This window comes from Poecilia reticulata, chromosome 22 (genome assembly GCF_904066995.2).
Source record: "Poecilia reticulata chromosome 22, P_reticulata-male-v2, whole genome shotgun sequence".
Taxonomy (NCBI): Eukaryota; Metazoa; Chordata; class Actinopteri; order Cyprinodontiformes; family Poeciliidae; genus Poecilia; species Poecilia reticulata.
In genome coordinates this window covers 15,304,763-15,328,244 of record NC_088851.1, presented here as the reverse complement: position 1 = coordinate 15,328,244, position 23,482 = coordinate 15,304,763, and the positions used below count along the sequence as shown (strand labels likewise).

General features: G+C 40.1%; 1 protein-coding gene across 2 annotated transcripts in view; it reads left to right on the top strand.

The window, feature by feature from the left end:
- ldlrap1b (low density lipoprotein receptor adaptor protein 1b) overlaps positions 1-23,482 on the top strand; it is a 33,211-nt gene that overhangs the window by 4,840 nt on the left and 4,889 nt on the right. For both annotated transcript variants that reach the window (XM_008399613.3, XM_008399612.3), the window contains exons 2-6: positions 11,341-11,483; positions 13,377-13,489; positions 15,565-15,679; positions 16,931-17,003; positions 21,375-21,470. In XM_008399613.3, coding sequence (XP_008397835.1) covers positions 11,341-11,483; positions 13,377-13,489; positions 15,565-15,679; positions 16,931-17,003; positions 21,375-21,470 — 540 coding nt within the window. The remainder of the gene's footprint in view (positions 1-11,340; positions 11,484-13,376; positions 13,490-15,564; positions 15,680-16,930; positions 17,004-21,374; positions 21,471-23,482) is intronic.

Sequence of the window (23,482 nt, the reverse complement as noted above, 5' to 3'; positions counted from 1 at the left end):
AAGACTCGTTGTGACATGTCACACCAAACCTTAAATCTCTGCAGTGGCTCCCAGTTCGGAAAAGTGTAGACCTTAAAATCTGGTTGATGGTCTACAAAACTCTGAGCGGTTTCTGGTCTAAAAGTGGGAGAGTTGCTGGTAGGTATGAACCAATAGAGCCCGCAGGTCAACAGAGACCTATTTACTTTGTGTTCCCAGGGCCAGAAGCAAATAAGAAGAGGCGGCATTTAGCTTCTGTGCGTTTCTGTGTCGCCCTGTGATGGGAAAACTTGGCATACGAGAACTGGAGATTTCATTCTGGAAAACTATGGGGACATAAATATGGAATCTTATGACCTTTGATACTAGAAACAATTTGCTTAATGAGTCCCAGGGCATCATCACTGGTTTCATATCTACTTCATCTGTTGCTAACGGTGTATCTCTGTGTCAGGATATTTAAAGTGACTTTCTATCAGCTGTTCTTGGAATCTTGGCTTAAAATATAACAATGACGTGAAATGCCAGTTGGCTAACAGAGTGATCTGATGTCAATCGACTGATGAAGCCAACTCTGCCTGCAGCCTATTGATTATTAACGGCCCTGAGGTGGCTGTCCTATTCTGGTCAATGTTGAATGACTCTAATTATCACTTCGTTTTCCACCAGTTCTTCCTGCCTCTCGTAGATCGGATTGAAAAAAACAACAACCCCGGGCTGGTTAATGTTTCTGTTTTAAAAATAAGATCCGTTTCCTGCCCTTGTTGAGAGAATGCATTCTGATTTTGTGCTTCATCAGAGTCGTCACAGCCCAGCCCCTCCTGTTTGGCAAGCCTGCCAGCGGAGCGTGTTGAGGATCAGTTTCATAACCCAGATTCTTGTTGGGAGTACATTCTGAACTCAGCTGGTCATGAGCCCTAATCCCCTGACTGCTATGACCAGTCATCTTCCTCGTTCCCTCCACTCACTTTCCTTCTTTGAGTGGATTTAGCCGATACTGAAAGACACATGTCTCGGTGACTTATCCTCTGCTAAATCCCTTCCCTCACCCTTCTGAAATTAATTTGAAGGGTCTTCAAATTACATCTCAACGGCTGCAACCCATCCTCCTTGTCTTTGGGTCAATATAACATTGATATTTAGGACAGGATGTGTCTTCTGTTATAATGATGGAAGCTGACGCATATTAAAGCCATGCGTAGGGAACTTTACCCCTGACCTTCCAATGACATGCAAAACACTTTCCACTGAAATTAAAATTATGGATCTGTGTTAGCATCAGGCTGAGAAGCCAAACTCTTTCTTTAGACAATAACTTTTTCTCTTCATACACAAAGCATCTAACTTTCTTTCAAAGCTTTGATTCTTTTTTTTTCTTTCTTTTTTTTGGTGCTGAAGGGATGTGGATATCTCTCCTCTTAGGCTAAAGGCAAGTGTTGGTGCATTCCTCCAGGCATCTTCTGTCTTCTGAGTCAGCAGTTTCTAAATTAGTCCAAAGTGTGCTGATAGGAATCTAATTCTTAAACAGGCTTTCTCCTTATTGGTTTAAGTTCATATCACCTCAAGCATTGCAGTTGAAGGCCCAAATAGGCCAAGATAAGAAAGAAATGAAGTTTAACAAGAAATAACTGGAATATATTCGTCATCCAGATGCTACTTTTCTCCCTGCATGGACACCGCTTATGATGAGGCAGAAAGTGCAGAGCTTTTCACATGTTGATATTGGAAGTATGTTAAATGCATCTTTTGCTACAAGTAATCAAACATTCACTAAAGGAATGCTGTTATTACATTTCAAGCCATGACATGACATGACATGTGGTCCAATGAAAAGTATGCAGACTGCAGAATTTTGTGTAATCTGATTAACCATCATAACACTCAGTACACTAATTGATTATTAAAATAATTGTTAAACGCTGCCCTAATTGTAAGTGATTTTTGATAATTAGCTTTGACGTGTCCTAGCTTGTCCTGACTATCCTTCTTTTGTGAAGTTTGGGTCTCCTTCCAGGCCTCAGTGGCAACACATCTGAATACTTAAGCGGTTTCAAACTAAGTGGGATACATTAAGTTTTTAATGTGAATGTAGAAAATCCATCAAAAAGGCCTAAACCAGCTGTGTCTACATGCAGTTATGATCTGTGATGATAAAGGCGGATGTGTGTTATTCTTCTGAGCTATAAACTAATAAAGTCTGGGCTCATAAACGAGCCACACCTATTAAAGGGTTTGTTTTTCCTAAATATGCATCAACAGTTGAACAGTTTCCTCTGAACATTGGTGCTAAAAATGATTCTTGGACAGTTTAATCCTGTTGGCTCTTCTTCTCACATTAGAAAATATATAAATTGAAAATGGCTGAAAATAGGTTTTCTTTGGCTCAATTGGACTCAGAGCAGAAGCCAGTTTTCCTCTTGCGATGGAACAATCAACAGTTATTAACCAAAGACTGGGACCATTTCCTCTTTTCAACAGCTTTTTGATTCATTCTATGTTCAAGCTCTTATTTTCTTCCTTTCTAGTAAAGGTAAAAATGTCAACAGCGAAATAAATGTTATAAATATTAAAAATAAGTAAAGATAAGCAAAGGTTTTGTGAAATGGAGCAACTTAATGTACTGTTTGCTGGTCCTTTTACTTGATTTATTTAAAGGCAAAAATACAGACAACTACCTAATATTGGCTTTTAGGGTTGCTTTAAATGGCAAGCTGCCTCAGACTGACATTGACAGACTCACTGCTTTAAGAGCCGTGAGTTGTTGTGGTACCTTTGCCCACAGTTAAACACCAAACCTCTGAGGAGACCGTGTAAAAAGCAGCCAGAAAACACATGCTTCTCCCAGTTTCCCAGGGTGACGCACATCTCCAAACCAAGAAAAAAAAATCATGACCCTGTTCCGTTCCAGACTAGTGTACGTGTTCAGCTCTTTGGTCCCAGACAAGGATTTTTTTTTTTTTGAACAAGTCTGAATATTTCATTTTCCGCTGTGTTCAGGAGAAAGTATGCAAGTTGGCTGTAGTTAGCCAGCAAAACCAGAACATCAGTGGGTCATTGACTGTTTGAAATTGAGTGGGTTCAGATGAGTCCAGTGAAATTTGCTCACATCACACGATAAGTTGGGTGGAGAGCTCTCAGAGCCTGAAGGCTCTCTTCAGATTGCTTTGTTATGCTGAGGGTCTTCTTTACTTACAGCAGGCTGCCTGTTCATTAAATGCATTAGCATTGAAAATTCCCACTGTTCTCATTCTGCAAATGCATTCTCAAACAGCATGTATTTCTTGATTGACAATGTTTTAAAAATAACTTCTAAATTAAAACAATGTTTGCACAAATGAAGCTGCATTTGCAAAAAAACATAAAGGATGATAAAATGCCATATTTAATGTGCCATAGTGATTTAAAGTTTTAAAATGTAAGTGAATGTATGGCGTTCTAGCCTTCTTGCCACGGAGCCTTCATTAGGAGCAGAGGCGACGTCGCAATGTGTGAGAGATAAGTCTCTCTTAAATAAGCTTTCATTAATATTTTAAAAACAAATGCCAGTCTTTGCGTATTTCTGGGATATGACATACCATCCGAGTTCATTTTAAATGTCTTTCTGGTACCGAAAGAGGTTAACTTTAATTTTCGTCCTTCAGCGACAGCTGCCATACTGAAGGGTGTTAGAAACTAACGTGACTTTGCTGTTTAGAAAACATGGGATATTTGATGTTCCCTACTGGCTCATCGAGTTAACAATCATCCGATTATGTTCACCAGCTGATTACTCGATGTGTGCAGATCCTACTGGACCTGCAGTTCTGCTACTTTGGCTACTCTTTTCCATCTCCAGCCAGTACAGCTCTAAATGATTAAGTTATGACTAACTGTGTTTGACGGTTGCAGTTTTTCTCGTCTTCTCACCTCTTGGAGGACGTGAAGAACAAGGATGTAAAGGTATTTTCCCAGTTCCTGTGGGAACATTGACTCATACCTAATTATTGTGAAGTCTTGCTGGGTTGCAGTCAGTCAAACTAAAAGTCCTTTATTTTGGCGTTTCTGGGTTTTGTTTAGTGTGGAGATGAATGTCGCAAACGGTTAAGATGAGGGACGTATTTAATCTTTCCTTCTCTTTTGTTCTCAGTTACACGACCATGTTGCTTAAGAGAGAGGCACAACCATTTTCTAGTATCCAAACACACTTGAGTGGAAAAGACTGCTGTGATGAAACCATGGATCCGTCATAGTTGCTCTGATTTATGACTTTAGTTTTAAATGCCTTTATCACTGCTCGCTTGCTCTCCTCCAGTCTAACACTAACAGCATGTTAGAGAGTTTACGGCACAGCAGAAAGCTCCTGCTGTTCTTACAGTAATTTAACTGTTGCTTCTCCCCAACTCTCTTATTAGTTTTGCTGAGAGTGTGTGTATTGGGTGCTTTTTGATTTTCTTCATTTTTCTCTTCTTCTTTTTTTTGACTGTTTTGCATCTTTCCTACTCTGTTCTTTACAAATCATTCACAATTGTTCTTTCCCCCCACTATCTGGTCTCACTAAACATATTCCTTCCTCATTACTGTCACTGTCTGTTGACAAGAAAAGCCGATTGCGATCCTCTCTGAACCTTTCTTTATCAAACCTTCCTAATTTGATAAGAAGATTCTCCATTTTTGGTTTTGACAAAAACATCCACCAAAACTACAACGTGTTGCAGTCCTTTTTTTCTCCGTAATTCTGCACAGTCTCTACTCTAAGATCCCTTTGATTATAAATCCCAAGACCTCTGCACTGTCTCGCCTCCCTGAATCTCTTGTAGCATCAAAAAGAAGCTCATCAAAAATGAATTTCCATATCTGTAGCAGAAATTCTCAGAAATGTGTGGAACTGATTGGTTGCTTTGCTATCACGCTTCTGTCCCGTTCATCCCAAACAGCTCAGTGGAGTTTAAGTTGTTTTCTTATATTACTTCTGGCATACTTGGACTTATGTTTGGGACTTGCTTACTGCGATCACTGTTAAACCGCCTATCATGCAAGCTGCTAAACTCTCAGAAGTGTGTCCTCTCATCGAGTTGTGGCTTTTGGTCTGCCAGACCTCTTCCTGTCAATTTGCCCCAGTTACTGAGTACCTTTTTGACGGCGGAGGAAAGCATTGTCTCTGACACCTTGACATTTTTTGCAATTTCACCAAAGGAAAGACCTTCATTTTACGTTGTTAATGACCTTTTTCTCGTCATTTCACAACGCACTACTTTGACTTTGTCATTTTGAAGTGTATTTTTCAGTTTTGGTATTTTTAACCTTTGGCAGTTGACCACTTACTATGTACCATTTGAAGCTATTATTGGACAGGGGAAAATAAAAAATGGAGGGAAAAAGTGTAATGGGAAGAATTTAGAATAGATTCATAAGATGCTAACTAAAGGCTCTCCACATCGACATAATAAAAACCTGGGCTGCCACTGCTGCCTTCCTTGTATTAATCCACTCCTGAACCAGAATCAACATCTGTTAATGTATTGGAGAACATTAACATTTGCAATGAGAATATTTTAATGTTTTTATCTAAATTTGAGCCTTTTTCTTGTGCGCATGGATCTTTAGTATGACTTCAGTGAAGTTAGCTTTTAAAATGGAAGCGTTGTGAAATACCACAAGATTTAGGAACTTAAAATATGTTAATCACGTTCTGTACGTCCATCATGACTCAGGATCAGAGGCAACTTTTTCTTTTTTCTTGCTTTTTGAAGAAGTATTTTTACTGTAACGACCTGTTGCAGTGACATTTCATCCATTCAGAGTTTAAATCCTCCCAAAACATCTTTTTGCTGTTGTTTTTATGTGGGACAATCAGAAGTTTGTTCAGTCTGATCTTAGTTCAAGATTATGTGAGCTTCACAGCTTTGGTCTTATTGTCTTGCTCCTTTCCTTACTTCCTGTGTCAATGTCTCGCCTTGAGTCGTCAGGTTTAGATCGATGGTGAACTTTACTCTTGGTTGCTTTGTTATGCTTGAATTTGTTTGTGCATGTTTATGCACAACATCTAAAATGTTGCATAATCATAGCAAAACGTTTACTAGAGTTATGATTAAAGTATAACACAAATAATTTTGCAAAAGAGTTATCTTCTTTTAAATTCAAGACTTTTTAGAAAAGTTTCCTGTGAAAGTCTCACATTAATATTGCATTTTTTAAATTGAAGTGTGCAATTTCTAATAGTTACACAGCATTTATGTTTAAATTTTGCCCTTATAGTTTTGTATTTTATTCTTTATTCTGTCATTTGCTGATGTTGCACCAGGATTTTCTCCATTGTGAGAAAACAAAGAATATTTCTATTCTAAATATGGCTAAAGAAAGCTAGATTGGGGAATCTAAAATGAGTAATGCAGCTCAACCGTTTCGATGTTTATACAAGTTTATCCAGGGTGCCCACGCATCCTTAAAATATCTTAGAAAGTCTTAAATGACTGTATATAAAACTAAGACCATAAAATGTCATAAATTAATTAAAAGTAATTTGGCCTTTTAATACGTTCATCACAGGTCTTAAAATGTTGTGTCGACAGGTGTATTTAATCTTGTCGACAGGTGTATTTAATCTTGTATAGTCTATGTATTTTCTTTTCCTCGTGGGACTACTCTGTCAGGCAAAAGTTTGGGTCACACTCAAACATCTGCATTGCGTTTTTGACTCGAAGGTTAAAGTTGCCGCTAACTAGCTACTCATCTGCCTTGGAAATATTGGTAATATTAAACGCTAGCTAGCTTTTTTGCATCTGTCATTAAGGAGAATTTCACCATCAGTTGTCTGGCCAAAGTTACCACATGTCTGTGAATATACAGGTCTTAAATCACATTCATAATGGTATTAAAATGTGGTAAATTGAGTTGGTGAAAGCTGTGGAAACCCTGTTATCAGTATTTGGATCTTCTATTTTCCAGAGAAGTATCGTCATATGTAACATGTTCATTGCCGTTTAGCAATTTCATCAAAACACAGACGTGAAAACTGATTGCAAAAGCCTTGCAGTATTGCATTAATGGCCTGCAAGTCTTACAGCTTTGTGTGAAAACAGTTAATATAATAGTAATAATAATAAATTCTGATGCCTTTTACATATCTTTACTTGTAGCAGGATTATTTATATTTGGTGATTACTTTAATTTAGTCTTTAGAAGTGTAAATTCCTTCTTTCCATTACTCTAATCTTTAGCTCCCTCAGTTCTCTATCAAATGGACTCTGACTTGGCCAAATTGTTTTGGTGATATTAAGAAATAGTTTAAAGCCAGATCAGACTGACTGGGTCAATGTCTGTTTTTCATGCAAATCAACCAACACTTCCCCAGTTGCATTTCTTTTCTCTAGTGTTGTTGAGTTGCCCATCTCTAATCCTGTTAGATATCATGTTGGTGAGAGTTTTACGTGAGTTTTAATCTGAGACTAGTAGATGGTGAGAGTTATACGACGTTTGATTTTCTAATAAACCCAACTTTCCTCCCTTTTTTCCTCTGCTTTATTTTTTCCTCAGCTCTGTATGTTAATGATTTTGAAAGATGCTGACCAGCTTATGTGCCTACACCTTTGTTGCTTCAGTGATCCGTCGCATGTTCTCTCTCTCTGGTTTATTTCTAATCTCTGTCACCCAAACAAGCAGCTCCCGGTGACCAACCAAAGCTGCAACCCTGAAGCCTTTTGAAGTTAGCTCTGATCATCACCACAGCTGCAGAGAGGTGCTGCCATGGCGCCTGTCTGCAACAGGGGAGGAGGAAAGGGGGGTAACTGTTATGTGAATGAAAATGTGCCGTGTATAAAAATGGATTAATAGTGTGCACGGTACGCTGGGTGTGCACACTAGGCTAAAAATAGCTCGGGTTCATGAGTTGAACTGGCATCATGTTGGGTTTTAAAAAGTCTCTCACATTCAGCATATCCTTTATTTGAGCAATTAGTGCAAAGAAGCGATTCTTTGTTTTTTCTTGACTCTTCCATCAGGGTGTACTGCAGGTCATTTTTAAGTGTTGCTATGGACAGGTGCTTCTCAGATCTCCCCCTGGACCAGCAGAAGCTCCTTCGGTCATGCATTTCTGCCGACGTCGTCGCCGCGTCTCGGATCTCGCCGAGCACTCTCAAAGCACATCTGTCTGTCGAAATTCCCATGAGCTCCACAGGCCGACGGCAGCAGCAAATGTCCAGTTCACTCAGGGTTCACTGTCCGTTTTTGCGAACACCGAAGGTTAAATATTATCCTTGAGTGTTGAATGTCTGGATGTCTTAAGCGGCTCCACCTTGTAAACGATATTTATAGTCCTCTCTGTGAGTTTACTGGAGACACGAACGGCAGCTTGTGATTCTTTGCCACAGGTTCAATTACAGAGCCCTTTAATGGAGCTGCAGGAGCAGCAGAGAAAAATCCGCTCTGTTCCCAGCACAAAGACCTTGACCCAGCAGCGGGTGTTCCCAGTCAGACTCATTACTTAAGTATAGGTTTGGTTGCGGCTCCATTTCGACCATTTTTAACCTTGTTACCCATGTGCAGCTGGCTTGGTTTGGCTTCAAAAGAGAGGGATACTATAGGTTTTAATCTGCTGCCTCAAAACTAATGATTTCTGCACTCTAAATGACAGACAGCGTTCACACTCAATAAATAATGCATTTGGAGAGCTTTTAAAATAAAGACTCTTTGCAACATGAATATTCACAAGTAGTACAAGACGGGTTACATTTTTAGTTGGCAGACAGTTTTTGAATGGAATAAACGACACTAGATGTCGTTTATTTTCCGATACAGAGTAATACAGATGATGAAACGCAAAGTGAATTAATGGAATAGAATGGATATAAATAGGAAATCCAGGTGTAATAGTCACTCCCAAACATCCCTCCGAAAAACAATAGAAAAAAAGGAACTTCCTTAGCTAAAGTCACATTTTAATGGATACCAACGAAGGACAAAGTGAAACTTGAGGTAAAAAAAGCCAGAAAAAATTAATTTTCTTCAAATTTTTAGATACTTCGTCCAAACAGATCCACCACAGCAGATATGCCCCTAAAAATAATTTCACCGAGCAAATGGCGTCTCTCTACGGCGACACAAGTTAGTCCACATTTTAACGAGTTCCTATGTCTACAATCTGGTGGCCATAATCATGCAATTTTACGGCCACAGCAAATGGTTTTATGTTTGCAAAGAGCAGAACTGTTTGCATCATGCAGATTGTTGGGGTGGGGGACAAAAATACCGTCTGCTGAGAGATGGAGCTAATAATTAAGCAGGAAAAAAAAGAAGAACAAACACTGAGGGTGCAACAAGGCACTTAACGGGGATGGAGATGATTAGAGGGTGGGGTTGTTTGGGAAAGGAGCAGGTGGACTGCTGGAGCACACCACAGTAGAGACCAAAGACCCGTTTTTTTTCTTTTCTACCTGCTTGCTGTCTATCCAGTAGTCGAACATTAAATACATCAACTTTGTGTTGAATACCTTGGTGATATTACACACAGATCACTTTGAGAATACCGAAGGCCAAACAGGCGGGCGGACGGTGGTGTTTGTTTTTAAATGGGCTTCTTGAATTGACAAACGGATTCCCTCTATCACACACACTCACTCGTACAACATCCTGGGAACCCTTTTCTAAGCGTCAAGGAAGAAGGTTTTTTTTTTCTTTCTAGCTTCTGCTAGATTTGTTCATCTTTTTGTTTCTAGTTTTGTTTCAGCTCAGCGATGTTGAAGTAGTTTTTAGGTTCACATAAACCAAACGAGGGCCCGCTAGAATGCTTCTAACATGATCCAATACTCGTGCTCGTATTTAAATTGGCTTGATGCTTTAGAGAATCTTTGAATTATGTCTCTGCAGAGTAGTTGTGTTCAGAAGATGGAAATGAACTGAAGTCGTAGGGAGAGCGTTTCTGACGGTTTAAAAGAGCCCAGTTCTTCTGATGATGTTTACTAAGCATATTACATGGAGTGATTAGAGGAAGTAGTGATTTAAACAAAGTTGAAGTGTTTGTATGAGGAGGTCAGAGGACGTTTATGGTCCCAATCTATTTTAACGTCCTGATTATTTATTAAAACAGAAAAATAAAGCAGAGCGATCCACATTTAATTAATTTATTTGACTTCTATTTATTCAGGTTGTCTCATTGGGATCCAAGATAAAACAAAACAAAACAAAAAATACTAAAAAACAAAAACACTGTAACAATACACGTAATGTAGAAATTTTGATTTAAATAAACTAATAAAATATTAGCCAGAACAAGTTTCGTAAGATTGTTTTAGAAGTACATTGAATTGAATTTTTAAAAAAATTCAATCACTCTAAGCTTATATCTTGATCTCTTGACCGCTCTCAACTTCAAGCAACAGTTTTTTTTTTTTTTTTTTACAACTTTCAGATTTTTAGATTATATTTGAGCTTCTGGTTCAGCTGACATTTCCAGATCGGCTTTAGACTGACTTGGCCTTAATTTCACAAATCCCCAGATTACTTTAAGAGGCACAGCTTCTTCCAAAAGATATAATCTTATTTTATGTGTAGATGATAGTGCTGGAGATCAATCCAAAAAAAAAAAAAATCAAAGCATGCCATACCTTGGTGTTAACAGACCCGCCTCAGTGTCCACCATCGATGCAGCAACTTTTTGTTAGCATTTGACCAACTGCGTTCCTGATTACTTTGTTTAATGGGAAAATTGCCTCAGTTTCAGTCCCATCTTCAATTAAAATTTTTATGAAGAACTAAAATTAGTTGTGTTTAAAACCTCTGGCTGTTTTTTTTTTTTACTCAAAGTTATGTGTTTATATATTTTTTTTCAAATTAGGACTGGGCTTTAAATAAAGATGCAGAAAACTTTTTTTATTTATTTCTTAGACCTACCAGTTACAATTTTGACCAATTGTATAAAACGTCATAGAGAAAATAAATATGCTTGATATTGGTAGTCATTTTGAGTCTAACAGAAATTGAAGGGATGGAAATATTATTCTCATTTATGCTTAAATATTCTGTCCCTAACTTTTTTTATCTGATCTTTATTAATGTAAAAAAAAAAAAATGCAGCACAGGGCATTCTGTTTGCTGGCGCATTTACAGGCCAAAAAGTGGAATTTTTTGTGTACGAATTCATGTAATAATCAGGAAATAAGTCAGATTATCCTGTGTTTTTCTGTGTCTTTTCTGGCTACCTCTGGTCAGAAATGATCAAGGGAAAATTGTCAGAATGTTTAATTTCTCAATCAAGCTATTCATTCATAAAAAGCTTTTTATTTGCAGTCTGAAAGGAGATTCGTTGTGATGTTATTTGTTGTGTTATTTGTGTTCAAAAGTTTCACTGCTGTGTGTGTGTTTGTGTGCGTGTGTGTGTGATTGTTGCAGAGCTTCCAGAGAACTGGACGGACACGAGGGAGACCCTGCTGGAGGGCATGGTGTTTCACCTCAAATACTTGGGGGTGACGATGGTGGAGCAGCCCAAAGGCGAGGAGCTGTCTGCGGCGGCCGTCAAAAGGATAGTTGCCACGGTAAAACACCACAAACACACATTCCACACAAAGCCTGAATCAGCTTAAACACCCAAATCTTCTCTCTATGTAAATAACCTACCAACGGAAAATGAGTTTCTGTCAAGCATTTCTAATATTTTCTCCACATCATCACCTCTGCCACTCCAGATGATTATGACCTGACTGGCACCTCAGTGAAATGTGATCACACTGCTTCCCCCGGCCCCCTTCCTCAATCGCATCATTGACATTTTAGAAGAGGACACAGTTAGTGTGGGCCCTGCTGCTCAGACTGTGGCTCCGGTAGAATCGGCTTAATGTTATGGGATCCGACAGCTCGGCGAATAATGAAGTTAGAGGCGGCACAATGGTGGGATTCTTGAGAGACGCTGATGAATGAGGGGGGAACTAAAAGGCTCTGATTTAGTCTAATCTGTTGGTGTCCGCTCTAAAGCGGATTACAGCTAAACTGATATGTTTTCTGACATTTTGATGAATAGCAAGGCTTTGGCAGCGAGATTATAGGCATTATGGAGTTGTTTTACGTAACTGCCTCAGTTAATTTATGGTTTAGATATACATCACCTTCAGTGTTGGTAAATATTTGTGAAAAGCCTCAAGATAAAATAAGCTTTCATTGCAGATCTGTAATCTCGTATTGAAAATTTAGAAAAGTGCGCCCTTTAATTTGCGTACATTTATTTTCTGGAGAAAGTTTTTGTCTTTGGTGCCGCAGTCCTGCACTTATTACTCTCTTTTATGAACTGGGTAACTCTTAATCTTTCATATAATTTCATATTTTGGCAATTCCTCTTTGCACATTCTCTGTAGCTCACCAGAGTCCTGGAGCCTTTTTTGTTCTCTCTTCTTCTCAACTCTTTCTCTATTGATTTATAGGTTGAAACACTCCATGATTCCCCTATTTTCACTTTTCTGCCAGAAGCCATGAGATATCTGTTTAAAACGTGCTACGATTTTTAAGAATTTATTAACTTTAACGAGCTCCGGAGGGTCTTTAAAGGAGAAACAGACTCGCATTGTTCCAGGACCTCCGTCGTACTCGGCAGTGGACAGGTACTGATTCCCCCCCCCCTCCACAAATTAATCCCATGTTGAACAAGTAATACAGACTGATAGTAAATACATTGAATTACATTTCAGTTTTTGAGAGAAAAACTCAAAAGTATTGCAAACAACCAAATGTAAACATGTAAAAAAAAATTAAGTTAATGAAAAATAAACAAAACATAAGCAACATCTTGATACCCCTTACCAACTCAGTCCCAAAACAAAACAACAACAAAAAAACAAGAGAGGAGAGCTACCTGTGTACATTTGTGATTGTGCCATCACTCCCACACAGCTGTTTTTACTGTAGATGGCATCCAAAGGTTGCTATAGCAACTGGGCGATCCCCAACTGTTTACTGTTTGCTCTTTCCCATTTTGAGGAATAGCCAAGAGAAATGGACCTCAGCGCGATGTTACCCCAAAATGACAGAAGACCTCTGGTTAAAAAAGAAAAGTTCCTAGAAGCTCTTCTCATCTTAAGACAGACTTTATTTTACTGAAATTCAACCAAACTTTCATGAGGTTTTGCTTCTGCAATGAAAGATAATTTGTGAAAATGTGAAGGGCGCAGCGTTTACATGCCTGATTTTTCTTTCTACGGTTGTTGTTTGGTCTTGCATATATATCTGAAAGCCTAATGAAAGGCTTGATGAAACATGGCAGTTTCAGTACCCCTCTGTCATCTCACTGGTGACTTTTCATTGTCTGATTGCATCACCAATTAGCTCCACAGGTTGTAATTTAGAAATGCAGATTTATTTGTTTCCTCTCACGCTCCCTCCTCTATTGTCTCCTCTGTGACCTCCGCCCTTTCCTTCTCTCCCTGCTCTCTCGTTTCCAGGCCAAAGCCAGCGGGAAAAAGCTCCAGAAAGTCACGCTATCGGTCTCGCCTCGTGGAATCATCCTTTACGACAGTGCCTCAAACCAGCTGATAGAAAATATCTCCATATACAGGTCAGTCACCCTGTCAAACCAAACTCGACCCGATCACGCCGAACTAAAGCAAAGTTCTTGTTCCTGCCTGGCTCTCATTTATCACCCTGTGGATGTGTGGTATATCTGTGCGAGGGAGAGGAAGACGAGTCGCCCTCTCAGCTGTTTTTCTCATCAATCTTGACTCCTTTGGGAACGCCGCAGCTGTTGTAAGTCTGAGCTTTCACCCCAGGTGTCGCAGGGTGACACATCTGTCTTCTCTCGTTAAAAGCTCACCTGCCACAGCCTGCAAGCTTAGTTCATGACCTGATGCGCCCGGCGTGACTCACCTTTCACTTAATTCACTTATATTGGTCTGCACATCAAGCAGAGATGGGACTTTAACATAAACGTTCCGCAGATGGCTTACGGTCTTATGAAGTTGTTTACTGATTATTACATTTCTGTTCTTTCACATTTCACGCTCTCTGAATGTGCACGTCTAAGGTTATTTCACTGACTTGCATTCATTTGCTATTTTCTTTTACACAAAGTTTATTGAAAGAGGGAAGAAATAAAATTAGAAAGAAGTCAAAGTAAAGGTCAGCTGCGACCTGACGGTGAGAGAAAGTCCGAAATACTGCGAAAACAAAAAGGCTTCTTTTGTGGAACTGAAAAATGCATAATGTAACCCCCAGGCATATTAACTTAGCATATTAATTTACTGTGACGTAAGTTACATTACATCTGAGCATAAATTAACATAATTGCCTCAGTGGCGATTGATTTCTTTCTGCTTTTCTGTCTTACTTGCACAAAACTGTCCTTTACTTATTTTAAGATGGATGAAGAAATTATTTGGTGAGAAGAAAGGGGCAATGTTTTGGCTCTTACTGATTAGCTTTGTTGCAAACTCTAAAATCCAATCTTTTTTTGACAGTGAACACATCTCACCTAACCCTACTTGGTTGCACCAACTTCCACTTTTGGTTTCTTGGAGAAAACTCACATCTATTTGTTTTTATGTGTAAAGAAAAGAAAGAATCTCTGAGGAAGCACAGATGTGAGTAGCTGCAGATTAATGGGCGGTATTTTCTAGAACATGTTCAGACATTTTTTTTTTCAGGTCATTCAGGCTGCGAGAGAAACCGACTGCAGCAAAGTTGCTCTGTCTTATGCTTTTGTGGAACATGCTTAGACGAATCTTTTCGGTGTGGATCCTCTTTGAAAACACACAAACCTCACTGTATTAAGCACTAATTGCTGGTATAAGATCCAGAAGAGCTTTCTAAAACCCACTGGCCACAAATCGGATCAGTTCCACTCACGAAGCCCCTGCTGTTTAAACCTCTCAGTGTGCAAATCTCTGTATTCATTATTTCATCTCCATTGGCAGCTAACAGCTTCAGCGTCTCGTATTGTTTCCAGCGTCCCACAGTCTCCCGTGTTGTTTTTGTCACTTTGTTTTTGCTCAGAAACGCTGCCCCCTTTTTAATCACAATTCCAGGCAGATTGTTTCAGGTTGAGTCCAGCAGTGACTTTGTGATGGTGCAGGAACCTAAAGCAGCAGCTGCTCTGAGTGGAATGCAGCTTTGTTCCTCACACATCTGCTACGAGCAAAAAGCAAAATGTTCCCTTGACTTCTGGTTCCCCTAATGGCGGCCCACCCACATATTTGCAGTAAATCTTCGTTGTTCAAACCCCACCTCAGATAACATGACACAGGATGATTGGACGGTGAAGATGAGAGAGGACAGATGGGAGAAATTCATTATAGTCATCGTTGTTTTTGCCTGTCCCTCCCTGCTCATGGCTTCCATATTAGAATAATGACGTCATGCTGAAGTGATGGAGAAAAGCTATTTGTAGGTCATTATAGCTTGATTTAAAGGCTTCCTCTGCACCTGAGACTGACGAGCAGGACTTATCACCGCCTCGCGACACAGGAACGGCACATCGGGATGTTACTTCTACTTCCCTTTCACTTCTAAGTGCGAGAGACTGCAAAAAGCAACGTCCCATCCAGAATCTGTGACCTCATAGATATCGCAGGCACAGATAATGATCTTACTTTCTCTGTGATTGCGTTAAAGTGTTTGCATATGTGTTTGTTTCAGAATATCATATTGCACTGCAGACAAGATGCACGATAAGGTGTTTGCCTACATCGCCCAGAGCCAGCACAACGAGACTCTCGAGTGTCACGCCTTCCTCTGCTCCAAGAGAAAAATGGTGAGTAATAATAAGACCCCGTCCGCACGGGAATGGTTTTAACCGTTTAAGCCCCGTGTTCACTTGGAGGAGCCAAAACTGAAAGTAGGACTTTTTTTTTTTACTGAGCAACAGTTTTCTGCTTTTCACTCCCAGATAAGGCACTTGTGATGTTTTCTCTGCTTCACACATGGCTTAACTCGACGCACGCATGTCATGTCCTGATACGTCTGTGCAGAGAGGCTCTTGAAGGACTGTTTCCAACCGCAGTATACATTGTGTAATAGCTTTCTTTTCAATGCCCACTTGCACATTTTTCTATCACAGTTTTTCCTTCCAATCAACTTTCCATGAAAATATTTGGGTACAGCACTTTGTCTATTGTCAGCTTCTTTGTCGGTAACATTGTGGGGTTTACGCGCCTTGTGGGTGGCGTCACCAGTGTTCTTATGACCGTGTAGGTAAAGTAACACCTCTATGTGAAAAGTACATTTTTACTGTTCTTATGAAATATTCAAACCTCTTTCAACGCCAAATGCCACAATGATTCATTACAATGTGTAATGAAGGAGAGTAATATGAGTCTTAGTTTAGTTTTAATTGAATTACTGAAATGGATTTGCTTTTCAGTGTTCTGATGTATTGAGATGCAGCCTGTGTTGTGCAGGTTCAGAAAACCTCCTTTCATAAAGCCACAGTATGATAAGTTTTCTTACCATGAAGACTGAAACATTTTCCCGGAAGTCAACAAACTACCCTCAGTCCGAGTGACGTCTCTGAAATGTTAATGTGTTGTCCAGGGCGACAGGAAATGATGTGGACAGAGCTGTAAACATGGAGTAGAGGTAATTTTAGCTGCGCTACCAACATGGGAAAACACTCAGAAAACCCATTCACTGCTGCAATACTTTGACTTTTATCCATGCAGACCAATGCATGTGAAGTTAGAAGAAGGAAGTCAAGAAGGTTGTGATTCTTCTCTTGGCATTCTCGCATCCCTGGAGGTTTTCTGAATGACGGAGCCACTCCCTCTTCTTCCTTCCTCCCACTAATTTAGTTGTGGCCAAAAGGCCGCGTATCCTCCCAGTTGCACAAACAACTGGTCATGTAATCCACTGGTTTCTCTTCCCTCCCCTCAAGTACCTTAAGACGAAGCCTCCTGTGTTTGCGGTCGCTTCCTGTTTGTGTCAGAGCGATGGCTCTCGCCTTCCCTTTCGCTGACATGCGTGACGGTATTTTTCATCCCCTACTGACATCTGTCTCTCCTAACAGGCCCAGGCCGTAACCCTGACGGTGGCTCAGGCTTTCAGAGTGGCATTCGAGTTCTGGCAAGCTTCCAAAGAAGGTAGGCATGGTCGCCCCCCGTCCCTGCCCCACAATTGCCCTCTGACAGATGAGTGGAAACTCGCCATACAGCCTACACATCCCTCATCTTTCTTCTTTATCCTGAGGTTGCCATGTCAACACAGAAAAATACATTTTCCCACTTCTCCTTGATTATGCTCTCTGCACCTTATGAAATACTGACAAACCGTGCCAAATAAGTGCACATGAAGAGCTGTTTGAGTGTAGTGATGGCTAACTGTAACAATCACCTCTAAGAATCTTCTAGGCCCGTTTGAGCTGAATCAGTGTTTTTAAAAATTAAAAACTACTAACTCAGAATCTCGAGATGCAAATGCAACTTTCCAAGTTACAGACAACAAAGGATGCAAAAGAGGATCTGAAATCATTTTGTATTTTAGTCAGCATTTGTGGTTTATTTCCTTTTTCTGTCGATCAAAGCAAAACCGATCAAAGTAAAACCATCTGCATTATTTTGATTGTTCGTATGCATAAGCTGTAGAAAGTACACTATTTCACAATCCTAAAGTTTTTATCTATTCATAATGAATATGATTTGACCTTTAACATACATTCTGTCATTTATAAAACAAAACAAGAACAAAATGAAAACAAAAAACAAAAAAAACATGCAATTTTTCTCTGTTTTGCAGCATTGCTTCAGATTTTCTTTGCAGGTTTTCATGTATGCATTTTTTTCAGCTATTCTGTTCTAGATTTGGTATTTTGTTGATGACCTAGTTTGGGTTAAGCATCAGCTTTTTGGACACGTTCTTACATTTGACTGTAGAACACAACCCAAACTCTACCCATCCATTTTCCCCTGAATGTTCACCAGATATTGAACCAGTTCTTCTAAGAGGAACCAAAAGGTCACTGAGGTCGAGTTGAGCTTTTACATGTTCCAGAAGTCTTGTGGTTGATCCAGAGCCAACTTTGTAAATCCAAGTTGTGCTGCCATATTTTTGTTCTCCTTTCAGCCTTTCCAAACGAGCCCTGCTTGTTTTCTACTTGTGCCATTGTTATTTTGTTTAATATCCTAACTGGGGTTTGCTGGGTCTCTGGAGAGATTTGGATTTTTTTTTTAACATTTACTGGTGATGTTCACATCTGAACATCAAAACCCAACAAATCTGCACATTTCAGTCTTGGAAGTTGTAAGGTTTTAGCGAGCGAAGGGTGTAAAAGGAATTAAGTGTTGCCTGAGGCAGATGTGTGGGAATGTGGATTTTCTCTTCACTGCATCCTTAAACACACATTTCTTTCCTTCCATTATTATACATTTGTGTGTGTGTTTTATGTCAGTCTAGCTGGCACTTTTATATTTCTGAGCATTTTTAATATTCCACTTACATACCTAACTGTGTGTGTCTTTGAAGACAACAGAGTCGGAGCAGCTGTGTGAGCAGGGTGGCCAACACAAGCAGTAGTTTATTTAATTTTTTCTTTAAAGCTCAGTAGAGCATGTGTGTAATTTACTGCGTGTTTGACTCCTCTATAAATGAGCATATCTTACCACATAATATTAGTTCCTGCATCCCCAGTCCTCCTCTCACCACCTTGCTCATTTTTTACATGTGCGTTGCCTTGTTGGTGGTCTTTTGAATTAATTGATTATCCATTTGCTGCATGCGTTGTTTTGCACCTGCGGCTTGATCGTAGAATCATTCTCGTCTCTCCTGTCAGTCCTCATCCCGGTGCTCGATGCGAGGACTGATAAAGGATGGGGGAGCAACGGGGTAGGGTATGGGGGCAATAAAGCATGAAAGGGTGGTGCTCAGAGGGCTGCTGAGAGAAAGGAAAATGATTGTGCGCTTGTGTCAGCTGAAGCTCAGCCCCATGACACGTTGAGTGTCTGCGCCGTGGATGCCGTCTCACACCAAGGCTGATTTATGCAGTCCTTTAGAGACGCATGTCTGCACCAGACGAAAGGCAACGCTTCTACCAGCTTTTCCTTCTTCTGTCTTCTAAGGAAGGCATCTATTTTTTTTGTTTTGTTTTGTTTTGTTTTGTTTTGTTTTGTTTTGTTTTGTTTTGTTTTGTTTTGTTTTGTTTTGTTTTGTTTTGTTTTGTTTTGTTTTGTTTTGTTTTGTTTTGTTTTGTTTTGTTTTGTTTTGTTTACACCAAGGCCAAGGATTCCTCGCCTCACACCTCTTCAGGCCTTTTATTTTCCTCGCTTTCGGTTAAATACTTAAAATTGAATGCAACCTTTTTAGTGTTTCACTCGAGCTCCCTTCCTCTGCTCATGTTATCCTTCTCCTTGAAACTTTAGAAGAGGCAAAGTATTTTTTTTTTTTCTCTAAACAGATTTCCTTTAGAAACTGAGTCCCAAAGCAATCTTCTGAGTCTGGACCCCTCAGGATTAAGGCAGGCAGGAAGATGAGATCCACCGTCTGGTTTTCTTGTTTTTTTGGAAGAGCTCTTCTTGCACCACCCACTGTGGTTCTCCTCAGTACAGCACACATGCCTGACCCACATTCCTCCGTATATTACATCTCCCAACTCTGTTCTTAAAGCTGCTCTCATAGAATATTCACTGTAAACACTACAGCAGGGACGCATGTTTACATCGGCTTCATGTTTAGGAGGAGCCGGAGTGAGCTTCAAGGCGCCTGGGGAAACTTTCGTTGCTCTCTCTCAATGCTAAGCTACCAGGACTCTTGGGAGATTGGATTTTTTTTTCTAAATAGATGATGGGTTGTGATGAAATAAAAACATATTTGCCTGCTGTAGCTCTGCAGGACCATTACTTACAGTAGGCCAGCCCTTTAGGGTAGGGCTGTAATAACAAAAAACCCTTGCACACACTGAGATAAAAAAAATTTAAAAAAGAAACACCATTGTTGGTGAAGAGGTGCTATTTGACATGAAAATGAAAATCTTTGCTGAGCTGTTTAACTTTAAAAAATGCTATAAAATTACAAGAAAGCCTGTGACAACTTTAATTTCTTAAATTTTGGCATCCATCTTGCCATGTATGGTGGCATATTGAAAACAGTGCCTAACAAAAGGATATGAACCAGATTTTTTTTGGAGGGATAACATCAGTTCTCTCACATATATGACGTTTTTGTGTTGATTTCGATGAAATTATTGTTTAACAGTGAGCATACATGGTGATTAAGGTTGTGGATTTACAGTTTTCAGCAACATCCGTTCTGTCAGGATCAACTGAGCTCTTGGTAGTTCCGTCCTCTTTGATTTCCTCTCTGATTTGTAAAGCTGTCAGCCACATCGATCAGAAACTAGGTCGTGCTGTCAGTTTCATTTTCAGTTCTGGGCTTCCAGGACGCTGACGTGGATGAATCTTAATCAGTGCAGAGAGATTGTGCACGCAGCGTAACATGAGTAACATTGTTATTGCTGCAGTACCTGAGCTGGCTTCAGTTGTATAGCAGTGGCGCACATACGCAGCAAACACTTTTTTCACATGTCCAGAAAAAATCGGTCTCAGCTCGGCTGAGTGACGATCCTGCTGTCCCATTTTGTGAAATCACCTTTCGCTCCTGAAACGTGAGAGAGCTGGCGCCATGCTGTTTGACCTTTTAGATTTCCCCACCAGAATGTCAGAGAACAATACACAATCTGTCATGGAGTCGACATTGAGAAGTGTTGTGCAAATGCATTGTCCAGCTTTGTCCTATGAATAGACCTTTGTCCTCTGAGGGAGAAGTCTCAACCTTTGCTGAGTTATTGGTGCCACTCAGACCAGCCGTTCTGTGAAAGGGTGATAAATATAGGCCCAGAAATCGCTCTGCAAGGTGAGGCGCTTACAGTAGCGCTGCGCTGCAGGAAGTCTACAGCCGGCCGCTGTTGCTCGTGTTGTGTGACTTGCACTTTATTGAAAACTGTCTCAACAGGATGCCGCGGGTAGAGCTCTCTATCCGTCTCACCCAGATGTGCTGGTACTGTGTTTACGCACGAGAAGCCTCTAGAGGTGCAGACTGCGCCCTCCTGTAGGGTCAAGTCAGCAGATGTTTTAGGAGCCACTTTAATTTCTTCTGTTTACTCTCTAACAGTGCTTTGCTGTATTCATATTAGGGATGCAAATAATTAATCGACTTGTGATTAATTGATGATTAATGACTTATTAGATTCCTTGCATTACTACTTCAGGGTATTATTGTGAATTCATGTGATGCACCAATGCAAACTAGTGAATAGCTATGAAGAAGAGGGTTAATGATGCATGATTTTAGAAATAAAATCCAGCAAAGTTCGACCTGTTTGTCAAAAATGTTACTTTTATTTCTTTTTCAGCTACTAGAAAAATAACAATGCACTGCAGAAAGGAAAAAAAAAAAAAAGAGTTGGTCACACCTTCTTGACCTTCACTGACTTGTTGTTCTTTGCGCTGACTTGTCGTCCACAGACAAAGAGAAGCGAGCAAAGTCGGGTTCAGATGGCGAAGGAGCCAGCAACTCTCAGTCGGACAGCTCGGCCAGCCTGGGCAGCCTGAAGGGAGGAGGTGAGTCCTGTCGCCCGTCATCACGTCTTTCTCACCCTTCGCTGTCACAGCAATCATATCCTCGGGGGAGGAGAGGAAGAGCGTTCGGCCACTTGTTAAAAGGTTGGCCTACATCGGAGCTGCAGGTCGGCTAGATTCTCGCAGTGAGACGCCATTAATCTGAACAGGAAGTGACAGCTGAAGGTGATCGTGTTTGATGATAATTGACTCTTTAATTTAGAAGCACTCGGCCGCGTTGTGATTTGCTGAAATAAATCCCGCCTCGGTAATCCCTGTGACGATCTGCGATAACAGCTATTATCATACACCGGAGCCCAGTTAGTTTAAAAGAATGAATAAGACTGTGTTTGATTGGAATTAGTAAGATGATACGGCCATTAACGTGTCGACATCTACTCATCCAGATAAAGTCCTGTTTTTATTTCTCTAAACTGGCTGCAGGGTTTTCTCACAGAGAGCCTTTCTGTTTCTGATACCAGAACGATACACTACATTATTCATTGTTTTCTTGCTGATCTTTCTAAAAACCTGAATTTTGTGAAAATCTGAAAACATCCACTCTGTAGCGAGCTTCATTCTCTGCTCAGCCAGCTGGGCTCAGGCCAGACAGGGATCTCGTCCCTAAATCCATCCTGACACTACATATGGCCTTGAATGTGAAACGTTTCATGACACGTGGGGTTTTTTGGGATAATCCTCAGAGAAGCAAGTCTTGGACTCTTTTTTTTTTTGTTGTTGCAAAAGCAGGGGCTCTGTGTCAACACGTTTGGACTTGTTGGGTCATTCGGCTGCCAGAGGAAAGGAATTTCCTCAAGGCAAATTGGCAAAATTGTACAGTGGGAGGAAGCTTTAGAGTGCTTCTGGGAAAAAGACAGAACAATCCTCTGAAATAGAAGTTGGAGAAAGATCTTTTTTTTCCTTTTTTTTTTAAATAAGAAGGTTACATTCGTGTACCCTTCACTGTGATCAAATAGCATGTCACGGCTCAGCGGCGTTGCTGAAAGGTGAGTCAGCTTTATTGATGTGACATGATACTTTCAACTCTCTCTTGGAACTGCGTCTCTTGCTGCAGCTCTAAATTATAGCCCATCCTGATCGTCGGGGGATTTCTCCTGCTGGTGTATCATCTTCCTTACCAAAGGTCTAACTCTACACAAGGCTGAATGTCAAACTACAACTAACACTTACATTCTCTCTGAATAAATTTTTTCTTTTTTTTTCTTTTAACATAATGTTTTGTATGGAAATTCACATATGAGGTTAGTTTCCACAGATCCCAAAGAAACATCCTCAGATATTCTGAGAATGTGACAAACAGGCTTTTACTGTTATCTGCTTCATTTTCACCATCTAATTCAATTAGATTCCCAAAAAATGTCTTTGGTAGACACTTAATGAGACAAATCGGTCCAATCCATGTAAAATCCAGCAACATAGCCAAACCAGGTGCGTTGCTTTTTTATTTTTATTTTTTGCCTTTTCATCAACCTTGAAAACGAATACTGAAATCAGAAAAGTCTTATTCTTACCAAAGAACTGCTGCAACATATTACATACAGCACAACAACAAAAGGAATTTACACAGCACTAGAATTTGCAACTTAAAACATTCTGACAGGGCAAAATGCTGTAAAGTTAAACACGTCTGAGTTGTCATGAGATCTTGCTGCTGCAGGTGTCTCTGTGTGGTGGATCACTCTCTGCTAGAGATTGCCTCTCATATTGGATTTGGATGGTGCGGATATTAAAAAAAACACACACACACTCACACACACACTGACCCATGCATTAGCACTGGACCAAGATTAGCGTTGATACACATTAATCATCATGTGTGCCGTTACAAACCAATCCCGTTGCAGACCAGAGACATCGTGGGTGTTGGGTACGAAAGTCAGGAGGTTGCACTCTGCTGCCAGCAGATCGTTGATTAATTAGTTCCACTGCTGCTTTAAATGATTTCACACATGCCTGAAACCAATATCTGCTTTATGAAGGATGAAGCAATAGCA